Source organism: Ochotona princeps, chromosome 21 (assembly GCF_030435755.1).
Source record: "Ochotona princeps isolate mOchPri1 chromosome 21, mOchPri1.hap1, whole genome shotgun sequence".
Lineage (NCBI taxonomy): Eukaryota > Metazoa > Chordata > Mammalia > Lagomorpha > Ochotonidae > Ochotona > Ochotona princeps.
Window position 1 is genome coordinate 35,801,887 of NC_080852.1, and position 12,618 is coordinate 35,814,504.

Genomic DNA, 12,618 nt, shown 5'->3' on the forward strand with positions numbered 1-12,618 from the left:
CTGGACTGGCCAGCAAGAGCTGCTCCATGCCAGGCAGTGGCCACTTCCACCATCACGTTCTCATGGAGGCCCGCAGTGAGCCCAGATGATTATCTCCACTCTACAGGGAAGAGTCAGCGAGGTTGAGTGAGTTGCCTGAGTTCACACAGTGCCCCTCCTCTAGCTGATGACAAAGTTCCAGATCATTTGGTCACTCAGCTTACAGTACTGACCCCCTGGTCCATCTGCCAGTTTTCCCCAGCAGTGATTTCGCAGTTGAATTCCTTGGGTGCTGGCACTGTAGCAACCATAAATCCAGGACTCCCTAAAAAGCCCCTGTTCAAGGCACAACAGCCTGTTTGTCCTTAAGACTGTTGAAAGAGTGCCTAGGAATTCGTCTCTGGCATCCACACTGTAACTCCCACATGTCCTTCCTCACCTCCTGTCTGGTCAACTGGCCGCTCTTGGTCCTAATGTGTTGCTTGGGAAGATATGGAGGCTGCAGTGAGGAGGCAGGCATGAAGGAGCCTGTAGCGTGTAAGGCCACGAGGAGGTGGCTGAGTTTTAAGCCACCCTCAGCACCAGCCAGCTGCAAGGGAACAGCTGATGGCAGGATGAAGCCGCCTGTAGTCTCACATTCCAGTGAGCTAATCCCTTCAGCTTATCCCATCTAATGCTGCCAGGCTATGGAAACACCATCACTAGTTAATGTCTTAGAGTATGACTCTCCATCTCTCTGTCTCTCTTTCACAATAGCTCTGACTTGCAAGTAAATTGGTAAATCTTAAAAAAAAAAAAAAGCTGAGGCATGGAGGGGTTAAATTATTTGCTTGCAGTAGCAGAGTTGGCTATCAATAAAGCAGTCTGACTTCCGAGCCTACCTTCTTAATGAACTTTGGCATTGTTTGCCTTTTTTGAAGCCAGAGGTGCTTCCGTCATCTCTCAACTGTTCCCTGTGTCAGCTCCATGAAGTGGTTGCTGATCCCTTTGAGTGGAGTTAGTGGAGGAATGTGTGCATAGCAGGATGGAGATGTGGGTGAGTGGATGAGTAGGTAGCAGGTAGGAGATGGATGAGTGGATGAATGGACACGTGGTTGGATGAGTGCGTGACCAGGTAGAAGGATGACCAGATGTGTGCATGGATGAATGGATGAGTGAGCAGATGGGCAGGTGGAGGGTTGGATGGATTCAAGAGTGGACATCTGAGTGGATGGTTAATTGGATAGATTGGTGAGTGAATGGCTGAATGAGTGCGTAATGGGTGAAGTTAAGTGGATGAACAGGTGGTTGGGTTAGGGGACATTGTCATGCGTATTGTAGTATTGTGCTCAAAGAATCCAGCTGGAGATAACACCTGTAGGTATCACTGTTGTGAGCATTTTCGCTAGTGAGACCTGGGAACAAAGGATCTATTTGCTTATGATTGTGTTCCCAGGGTAGCCTATAATAGAAAGGGCTCCTAATAGGGGTTTTTTTTTAATAGATGAAAAAGCAGATAGGCACCAGATAGAAAAAAACACTGCTCCTTGTGAGCTTCCTTAGACTGTACTAAGCAGCGGACCCCACTTGGAGATTCACATTGGCAAACTTGGGGAGCTGGAAACAAAATGTGTGTATGTGTCCCCCCCAGGGTGTTTCCCCAAGGGAGGGTGACTACTTCCTGGGAGAGATTCTGCCAGAGGCCGTCAGAGCATTTGGGAAGAAGTTGCTAAGGAAACATTTCTCAGAGCTGCTTCTCTCTGAATTTGAAGGCCAACAAGGTAGCCACTCTCTGAGATCTGCAGGTGCAGCCCGTGGGGTCTTCACTACCATCAGTGTTTTGGTTTGTTTATTCAATTATGCCTTCCTCTAAGATAGGGCTTGTTGCTACAACTTTCTCCTTGAATGTGCAGACATTGATTGAACTTGCTCTTTTACATTGTGACCGAATTTTATTTCTTTATTCATTCATTCATTTTGAGAGGCAGAGTTGGAGAGATAGAGAGAGAGAGAGAGAGAGAGAGGGAGAGAGAGAGAGATCCTATCTATTGGCTAATCCATTATTCAAATGTCCAAAACAGCCAGTGGCTGGAACTGAGAGCTGAGAACTCAACCCTAGCCTCCAACATGGGTAGCAGGAACACAAATACTTGAATTATCATTGCTGTCTCCCCTGTTACTCCCCCTAGCAGGAAGCTGGTGTCAGGCCCTCAGAGGTGAGATGTAGGCATCCTGTGTACCTGAAAGTGTGTTTTCAATTGATGATTTCTCCCCATTGGTTGGGCTCACAGACCCCAAATAGTGTAGTGAGATAAATGAGCAACTGTTTCAGTGATCTTCATTTAAAAAAATGGCATAAACAGAACTATGCTAGGAGGAATGCCGTCGGCCTGGGCCGCACTTCTGACCACGGCTGAAGTTGGGTTGAGTCAGGTGGCGGGTGGTTCAGAGCTAACCAGGTTTGTCTCTGAGAGGTCTATGTGTCTTCAATGGCAAGCCAGGTAACATTGTCAACCACACTGTTGGCGTTTGCTGTCTTCAAACTGCCAGAAGAACATAGACCTATGACCTTACCGGTCTTTTTTTAACTTGGTGTGCATCCGAGTAAGTAGCCAGTGTTAAAAATAAGTTGATTTGGGGGCCAGCATTGTAGTACATTGGGTTAAGCCAGCATTGCATATTGGAGCCCTGAACCCAGCTGTTCTGCTTCCCGTTGAGCTTCCTGCTAGTGGTCTGGAAAAGGAATGGAGAATGGCCCAAGTGTCTGGGCCCCTGCCACCCATGTGGGGACCTGGAAGTCATTCTGGACTGTTAGCTTCAGGCTGGACTAGCCTCAGCCATTGTACGCATTTGAGGAGTGGGCCAGTGGATGGAAGATCTGTCTCTCTTTGCCTGTCAAATAAATAAATAAATAAATGAACCTTTTAAGTAAAACAGTGGTGTGGCTTAAACAGCCAGGGGTGAGCAGTGATGGAAGGAGGAGCTGGCCCCAGCCTGGAGGCACCCACACAGCCAGAACAGAGGGGGAAGGGGCCGTGCTGACCGAGTCACAAGGTGGCAGGTGTTGTTGAGCCTCCTGAATGCACTCCCTGACTCCCTCAGCAGCCCTGTGCATTAGTTCCTACAGAGGCCTGCCTGAGGAGGTTTAGCAGGAGCCAACCAGGGGAAACCCTGGCAGCCCAGTTTGCCAGCATGAACCCTGTCCTGAAAGTCAGCTAACGACACACAGGATCCTTTACGACCTGTGACCTGAAACCACATGTCTGTGGGCCAACAGAACCCTGCTAGCTATTCCCTAGCCTTTAAAATGAAACCAGGTAGCCCCACTGCAGTAGCCTAGTGGCTAAATCGTTACCTTATGTGCACCAGGGTCCCATAGAGGCACCAGTTGGTGTCCCAGCTGTTCCACTTCCCCTCCAGCTCCCTGCCTGTGACCTGGGAAGGCACTTGAGGACGGCCCAAGGCCTTGGCACCCTGCAACCACGTGGGAGACCTGGGGGAAGCTCCAGGCTCCTGGCTTTGGATCAGCTCAGCTCTGTGGTCATTGTGGCCACCTGGGGAGTAAAGCAGTGGACGGGGAATTTTTCTCTGTGTATCTCCTTCTTTCTGTAGGTCTGCCTTTCCAATGAAAATAAATAAATCTTTTAAAAAGAAAAAATATGGAACCCGGTATGAGAAACAGCATGTGTTGGCCTGAATTTGGCACATGACCTTGAGCCAGCCCCTTCACACTTCAGGAAGTTGCTTCCAGGAGCTTGCTCTCCAGTGCCACCCACAGCTCTGCTCAGTGACACCTACCCCTTCCCCCGACACACACTTGGCATGAGGCCCCCAGTCTGGCACTGTGATGCCCAAGGGCACCTAGCCCTGAGGAGATTTTTTTAATCCATGCAAGTCAAGGACTTTGAGTACCAGGCTGCTGTGCCGGGCCCTCCTGGGGAGATTGTTAGAGCAACAGCAGGAGCCGAGGGTGCCCACCTTCTCCTTCCCAAGCTCATACCAAGTTTTGTCCAACAGGCTGAGCTTTTGAGGCTGGATTCCTACAGCCCCAAAGTAGCCCCAGACAGTCTTCAGCAAGAGGGGCACATGAGCACAGTGGGTTCGACAGTCACCCTGACCCCAGATGGAGAGCAGGTTGGAGGCCAGCCAGGAGGGGAGGGTAGAGGAGGGGAAGAGCAGCAGGCAGCTACTGTGGCCTTCCAGGTGGACCTCAGGGGCCACTGGTGGTGGAGGTGCGAGTGGAGCAGGGAGACCCCGAAAGGTAACTTTGGAGGAAGCAGGCACTCTGGCAGTGTGTGTGGAGGCTCAGGCTTCTGGCGTGCCGCCTAAAAGGCTTGGCTGGAAAGCGCTTCCTCCCCCACAGCACACTCTAGGAAAGGCCTGGCACACACCTTCCTTTCCTGGATGAAGAGAAGGAGGGCCCAGGGTGCAGGCAGCAGCTGCATCCCTCACTGTGGCTCACTTTCAGATAGAGTGCAGCAGGCTTCCTCTGCAGGCCCCAGGCCCACCCACTCCTTCCCTACCTACTGGACGAAGGAACGCTCTGAGGGGAGTTGGGGCTTTGGAAGCCTGGTCTGGGCAGTCACTTTCCTGAGTGGCTCCAAACTCTATCAAGCAAATGAGGAAGGATGGACCACCCTCCTCCTCGACCCCTGTGTGATGCTGAGTAGTGAGGGGTACCAGGGTGGCTCTCTAAAGGGGGTTTCCAGCACACATGGCCAAAAATGGCAATGAGCTGTTTCTTTGTGCACCTCAGTCCTAGGTGTGTGGCTTGTTGCAAAATGCATTGTTTACACTCAGCTGGAAAGAAGAGATCAAGACAAGCTTTGGGAAAAGGGAGAGGACAGAGGTTGACCAGTAGGGCACCCTGCTGGAGAGTGGGTTTGGCCAGCTCAGCCTGAGTTGGGACTGGATTTGTACCTCTTCTTCTGGGGGCCCAGATGCCGCCTGCAGCCCAGCTGCTGTGGCAGGAGTAGCCCAGGCAAGAACAGACCCTGCCCTTGGTGGCCACCTTGTCCCGCCTGTGTCTGGCCTTGTGGACCCCTGGAATGCCCATGCTGCTCATGGCATGACCCCATGGCTCAGGCTCTGGAAATGGGATCCATGGGTTTGGCTCCTGCAGCAGTGAGAAGGAGCTCCCAGAGGGGCCTCTGGTTCAGCTGTCACCTCAGGTTTTTTATCTCCCCCTTGTCACCTCCTGCCTGGACCAATGCCCAAGGCAAGGACCGCAGTCCAGACGACATAAACACGGGGCTGCAGTGTTCCCAGCCAGTCCAGCAAGTGGGTGTTCCCTTCTCTTCTGCCATCTGTCTATCATCCCATTGTTGCCTGGCATTCCTAGAACAGAGACAAATGTTGGCTAAGAATTGAGTAAGACCAGGTACCTGGAGTTTTTTAGAAAGCTTTACTTACAATTATTAGAAAAACAGGGAGAGAGAAAGAGAGCTAGCTCTCCCATCCACTAATTCATTCCCCAAATGTCCATATTGGCTGGGGTTGGACCGGGCCAAAGCCCAGAAGCTTGGAACTCAACCCAGGTCTCCCACCGGGGTTGGTGGCAGGGACCATGTTGTCTCTCAGGAGGCCAGAGTCCACAGTGCAGCTGACATTCCTACTCAGGCACAACAGTATGGGATGTGAGTGCCCGGGTGCTGTTTCAGCTGCTGGGCCAGATGCCCCCCCTGGGTTCCTGGGTTTTGAGTATGAAGAGGAACTTGGTGAAAAATGGTGGGGGCCATGTTGCTAACGGCAGGAGGGATCCATTGAAGGTGATGAAACAAGAGAGAGCCAGATCCTACTGCAGACAAAAGTCGGTGGACAAGGAGGCTGCAGGGACAGGGCCTCTGCTGGGGACCTCAAAGTTTGTGCTCGTACCCTCCTGAGGACAGGGCCTGCCTTCTTCACCAGTGCTCTGCCCTCTAGCCAGCCCCACACCCTGCATGAAGCAGGGGATTCGTACCTACACCCTGAATGCATGTTCAGTGCTTAATGACCAGCAGTGCAGTCCCGGCATCCCAGTTCCTTGGAGATGCAACAACACACCTGCATTGGCTGTACCTCTCACAACACCTTCAAGAAAGCAAGACAGGGTCAGCATCAGCTGATGACAAGCCCTGTGCCAGAACCTGCAACCCTTGCTCTGCCTGCCACGTGCTGCGTCCCTTGTCCAGGTCTGGAGGACACGGCAGCCCTGACTAGGTGGCCAATTGGACATCTCTCACCCTCCTTCCCTCACCCCTACAGCCTGCCTTGAATCTAACAGGGAGTCATGTCTGTGTAAGCATGTGTCAGGGCCCTGAGGCAGCAACAGCCTGGCATGTGGAGGGCATTAAAAAGAGGCCAGTATGTTGGTGGGGAGACAGGGCCAGGAGAGAAGTGAGGTTTGTGCCTGGCCCTGCTCACGTCTGGTCCCTACAGAGGGACATAGCTTTACAGCCTGGCCTCTGCTGGACAAGATCTGCTGACCCTTCGCTCCCTTCTTTGATGCAGTGCCTACACAGAGCCCTACAAAGTCTGTCCCATCTCGGTGGTGGCACCCAGAGAGGACCTCACATCAGAAGAAGAGCAGAAAAGCTCGGAGGAGGAGGATGAAAGTGCTCCCAGCCTCACCCACAAGGTAGGATGCCCCCCAGGATGTGGGTATTGGGAAGGTGAGGGTAGGAAAGGAAGAAGAGGCTGCTGCGCCGGTTGGTCCGTCAACATGAAGGGGCTGTTCGCACACAGACCTAGGGTACATGGTGGGTGAGTCCTGCCTTCATGGTCGCAGGGTCCCTGCTCCTTCTGGGTGTTTTTGGCTCAGGATGGGGGGAGGGGCTGGAGTTTCCCAGGATCTTTGAGAAAGGCAGAATAGAGCTACCTGACTGAGCCGAGATGGACTTTGTTCTAATGGCCCTGGATCCCTAGGCCTCAGAGTTGCCATGTCTATGAAGTGGGGATCATGAGAGCGAGGCGTTCTAAGGGATGGAAGCGAGTTTTGTTCACTGGAAACAGAGTCTCAGAGCCGAAGCTGGCTTTCCCTGGCCTGCCCGAGGGCTGGGATCTTCAGGTGGAGGTGGCCAGTGGCATCCCCATGGCAGTGAGGACCCCGAGCTCCTCATTGAACATGGGCGTGCTAGCACTGGTGCTAGGATGCCAGTGTTCCGCCAGGCTGCACCTGTTCCTTGATGCTCTCAGCCCTCTGCACATGCCTTCCAGGAGCTGGAGATTGCTTCCCAGGTGATGGACTTGCTTGGTTGCTCCTGGCTGACGACAAGTCCCAGGAAGTACCCTGCTGCAGGGGACAGGCTAGGAAGGCTGAAGCCAGCTTGAAATTCTCCATTCCCCTTCCCAGCTTACCCCAACCTGTTCTCTAGACCTCTCCTGCCTGCCTGGGGTTAGCCAGGGAGACAGGGAGTGTGGCTGTCCGCCTTGTCCCCCACAGCCTCCCTTAGGCCCCTTTGTCTGTGTCTAACTCTCTTCTTGTCACACTGAACAAGGGTATAGGTATGTAGGTATGGATACACCTGTTTGATAAATCAATGGAAATGCCACTGGCTTATTTCCATACTTCTGACCTCTATGCTGTATGAAGTCACCTAGCTGGGACTGTTGGAGACATGGCAAGGGGGCTGCCCACATTAGCCCCTTCTGCCCCAGCTCTGTCCCTGACATACACTGTCCTCTTCCTTGCCCCGCCCTGTCCTTCCCTTGTCCTGTGGAAGCTGAGCTATCTGCTCCGCTTGTCACTGCCCTCAGTCAGTTCTGAACTCTGTAGCATCCTCACAGTCAGCTCCGGAGTCCCTGTTTCACAGCCAGGGGTGCTGAGGCTCAGAGAAGTCACATGACGGCCAGGGCCATGCTGCTGGTGAACGGCAGGTGTGGGCCAAGTACAGATCCTCCAGCTCCACGCCCAGGGCCTTTTGCTTCCTCCTTCCTGTCTGCCCCGCCATGTCCCGGCGCTGTCCGCTGCATCACAGAAGTTATAGTGTCCATGAGCAGCAAGCGGCAGGGCTGCTGGGATTTATCCTCCTCCAGAAGCTGGAGTAGGGTCTGGGGGCCAGCTCTGGGAGGGGGGCTGCCGGAGCTGCAGTACCTCCCATGTGCAGCTCTGTGCCCCACTAGCTCCTTGGGGGACCCCACCCGATTCTCTGTGGTGCCTTCCACCAGGGCCACCACCTCCTCTTCGCAGCATATCGCTGCTGCCAGCCTCCCTCACTGTTTCAGAGCCTCTGTTTTCCAGGGCCTGACCCAGGGTGCTGACTGCTGGGCCTCAGCAGGGTGGAATGAGAACTCAGGTGAAAGGGGAGGGCCCAGCACTCCTCTTGTTTGCAAATACAAGAGACACAGGAGGACAGAGAAGGAAAGGGGCGGAGCCTGCTGAGGACCACAGTGGAGTCGTGGAGTCCTGGGGCCCTGGATGGTAGTGGGCATCTAGTCTCCAGTCTGCTGCTGGAACGTCCCCAGGAGTGAGGCTGAGCTTGGCCACTTGCCAGCCGTATGGCTGAGCCAGGCCACTGGCTGGAGTCAGAGGGACCAGCAGGGACAGTGCAGTGTTCACAGAGCTGAGGTAGGGACGCTGTGTGTTTCTGAGAGCACAGAGCGGGACTTTGGGACAGGGCCCTTCTCAGCCAGGTCCCTGTGCCCTGGAGCCTCTGGACTTCCACCAGATCTCTGTACACACACTACTGATCCTGTGCCCTGATGGGTCACTTGGCTGCGCGAGTTGATGCAGATTCTTCTGGAACATTATCTCTGTCTCTGTTACTATGAGTACAAGATGGAATATATCAGGGGTTATTTCACAAGAGTTGTCGTAAGCTTAAGGAACCTGGGGTAGCTTCATCGGGTTTGTTCAGTCTCAGAGATTTTCCCACATTGGTACCTAGAGCTTGGAGGTGAAAACATCTTCCTGCTGCCTTGTACTTCATTGTGTGGGTACACCGAGCGTTTCTTAGCCACCCCTACCCAGAACCTTGGCAGTGTCTATGCTCCAGTTGTGCACACACCTCCTCATGTACATACCTGTAAACACTTCCTGTATACACACCTCCTGTACACACCTCCCCTGTACACACCTCCCCTATACAAACACCTGTATACATCCCCTGTACACACACCTCCCATACACATAGGTGTTTATACCTGTAAACCCCTCCTGAAACACACCTCCTTATGCACAACGTCCCCTATACACACAACTGTACACAACCTCTTATACACACACCTCCTATGCACACACCTGTACACAACTTCCTATACGTACGTCACCTGTACATACACCTGTACACACCTCTTATACACATGACCCCTGTACACACACCTATAAACATCTGTACACACCTCCCCTGCACACACACCTGCTCATGCACACACCCTCCATACACACACTGCATGCATGCGTGCACTTTCTTGTCCACACACCCCTCCTCACACCCACCCTTCCTCTTGCACTCATGGAAGCGTTTCCCTGAGGTGGATCGCAGAAAAACCCCATCCATGTGTGAGGTCCTGGGAATGGAGCCCCCACTCTGTTTCCCAGCAGAGGCTCGGGTGAAGTGGGGAGAGAGATCATTGTCTTATTCTTTTGTTCTCTTCTCCACCAGAGAGTTTGCTTTTTTTGAAAAACAGAGACCTCGCCGTGCCTCTGTCACGTCATGGGGAGGTGGGAGTGAGGCTGCCGTTTCCATCCACCCCAAGGGCACAGGCCTAGGGACAAGGTGGGGTCATGGGCTGGCCCCTGTTGGGCCTTAGCAGACCTGCTTGGGCGTGTGGTAGTGAACCCTGCCCTGCCCCAATAGTGGGGTAGGGGGCAGCCAAGTCAGAAGGAGAGAGGTTCTGGGAACCAAACAAGAGGCGGAGCCCAGCTGGCTCTCCCACGCGTCTGCTTCCCACTTAGACACAAAGGGTATAGGCTGGAGGAGAGGGAGAGAAAAAGGAAAAGCAAGAAGGACTTCAAATAATAGCTCAGGCCTGCAAAGGGAGACATTGAGTGCTGGCTGGCCGGCTGGTCTCCTCAACAATAAGCCTACTCTTCAGATTAATGGGGACTTTTCAAGTGAAAATACCAGCTCCCTGGAGACCAGGCCAGGATCAGGCAGGCCCTCCCAGGCACTGCCTCCCTCGCCTAAGCCTAGGCTGTGTTCCTCTGACCAGTTCACTGTAGCTCAGGGGGGCCTCTGGCCTGGCTTCAAGAGCTGACCTGGCCCATCCTCGGCCCACCCCCACCTTCGTCCCCTCCAAGTGAACTCTCTCCTACACAGCAGAGCCCACATGCCTCCCCCTCCCTCTGCCAAAAGGGCTGGCTGATGCCCCCATCGTTGGACCACCTGCCTCAGGCCCCAGGCTGACTGCTATGTTAACACGCAGACTTCTGGGCTCAGGAGTGCACATCTGCGCACTGGTTCTCCTGCAGGCACTCACTGCTCTTGCCCTGGGAGGCAGCTCAGCAGCGACCCCTGCATGGCGGGTTCCTGGAAATTGGCCCTTGTCTCCTGTGACGTGTGAACTCCCTCCCAGTTCATCTCTCTGTCTTCCCTGCCTTTCTCCCCATCCCTGTCTCCCTCAACAGAAACTTCCTCACCCAGGGCCACTCTGAGGACTGACAGGGTAGCAGCTACTAGTCCAGCCCTAGAAAGTTCCCCTAATCGAGGCAGAGATGAAGCGCGGGCTTGAGCTCTCATGGGGTGAGCTAGTGGCCAGAGGAATGTAAATGCAAAGAGGACAAGCCACGGGCACCGGGACCGAGCCCCCAGCCTCAGGGGTGGGGCCCCTGGTGCCCACTTCATGTATTATAGTACCCGGGTGAAGTCCCAGCCGTCTGCCCCATTCCACTTCCTGTTCACAGGCACCCTGGGAGACCGCAGTGAGGGCTCAAGCTCTTGAGTCCCTGCCACCCATGTGAGGATTGAGTGCCCAACTTCAGTCTGGTCCAGCAGCCATTGTAGGTATTGAGGAAGATGTTTCTCTTTCTCTCTCTCCTCCATTTCTCTTTCTCTCTGAGATAAACAATAAATTTTTTAAAATCATGGTAAAATGCGCACAAACCCGCCGTCCTACCCCTTCTTCGGCTCAATGACACTCAGTGCCTCCTAGGGCTGCGCAGCCATCAGCACTGCCCAGTTCCAGAATTCCCACGCGGACACTCTGTTCCCATTAAGCACCAACACCCATCCACCCTTGCCAGGGCCTGGCAGCACCGTCCTGCTCTCCGTCCCTGCTACTCCAAGGACCTCGTGCAAGTGGGATCCTGCACAGTATTTGCCCTTCTGTGCCTGGTCTGTGTCACCGCGCACACTGCCCTTGGGTTCCTCTGTGCTGTGCCCTGAGCCAGAATTCCCTGCTTTGTCAAGGCTGAAGAACATTTCATTGAATGGACAGAATGCATTGAGTGTATCCATTCACCCTCTGGTGGGCACCTCAGTGGCTTTTGACTGCTGTGGATGGTGCTGCCAGAAACATGGGTATGCACATCTCTCTCTCTCTCAGTTCATTTCTTTGAAAGGCAGAGTTAGAGTGAAGCAGAGAATTTCCATTTGCTATTTCACTCCTCAGATAGCTACAAAGCCTGGGGCTGGGCCAGACTAAACCCAGGAACTCCACATGGGTAGCAGGGACTCAAGGACTTGGGCCATCTTCTGCCGCTTTCCCAGGCTCATTAGCAGAGAGCCAGATCAAAGTGGAATATCTAGGGCTTGAACCAGCACCCATATGGGATATTGATGTTATAGGTGGTGACTCAACCCACTGTGCCACAGTTCCAATTCTACCACATATCTCTGCTTTCAGTTCTTTCGGGTGGAAGGTCAGGAGGGCTGGAGCGCCATGCAATTGGAGAAGGGAGATATGGGCTGGAGAGGGGCTACCATGGTCACTTAGCCTCCCCACTGCCCTGCTTTCTTGCTGCTGTCATTTGTTCTCATTGACCTCCAGGAGCCAGCCCTCTCATGCTGCCCACCACAGCCCTGGTGGCTGACTCTGGCCTGCCTCCTCTTTGAGTTTCTAGCTGCATTTTCGGGTCCTTCTCGGAAGCCTCAGAGACACCTCAGACTCGCACATCCCAGACCAAGCTTGTCCTCCTCCCACTGCGCCCTGCCTCTCCTCTCAAGATTGCTTTTCTGCGTATGGCCCCATCTTCATTGCCACATCTTCATTTTGGAACTAAAAGCATTGTGAAAGACACAAGAATATGTTCTGTCTGTTCCCCCAGGCCACCACAAGGCATTCACACTGCTGCTCCCTCCGTGTGAAGCCTGTTCCCACTCTGCACATGTGTGGCTGCAGGGCTCCAGCGGCCCCAGCTCAGAGAGGCCTCCTCCGCCGCCTTCCAAGGCTGTATCTCTCCCTGGCTGCTCTGCTCCCCTTCCCATGCGGTCCACTGTCAGGCTCCCTGGAGGACAGACCTCTTTTGTGCTGAGCAAGATTGCATCCATGCAGCTTTGCACGTTAAAAAGTGTTCAATGAATCTCCCAAAATAAAATCAAATAGATCAGTGAACACATTAGAGTTACTTCCTGAATTCAAGCAGGAAAAACAAGCCAAAGTGTGTGACACTGAACTGCACGGCCCCACGTGCCTCTCTGAGGACAGTGCCTGGCAGAGCTGGGGCGCAAGCCTGCATCGCTTCTGCCCAGCTCCTCCAGCAGCTGTGCTGAGGGTCCCACAGTTCCATGTGATCTAGAAACT

At 53.7% G+C, this 12,618-nt stretch overlaps 1 protein-coding gene across 4 annotated transcripts in view; it reads left to right on the forward strand.

Moving 5' to 3' along the window:
• FGD5 (FYVE, RhoGEF and PH domain containing 5) overlaps positions 1-12,618 on the forward strand; it is a 104,549-nt gene that overhangs the window by 64,346 nt on the left and 27,585 nt on the right. For all 4 annotated transcript variants that reach the window (XM_058678386.1, XM_058678387.1, XM_058678384.1 and 1 more), the window contains one exon: positions 6,448-6,574. In XM_058678386.1, coding sequence (XP_058534369.1) covers positions 6,448-6,574 — 127 coding nt within the window. The remainder of the gene's footprint in view (positions 1-6,447; positions 6,575-12,618) is intronic.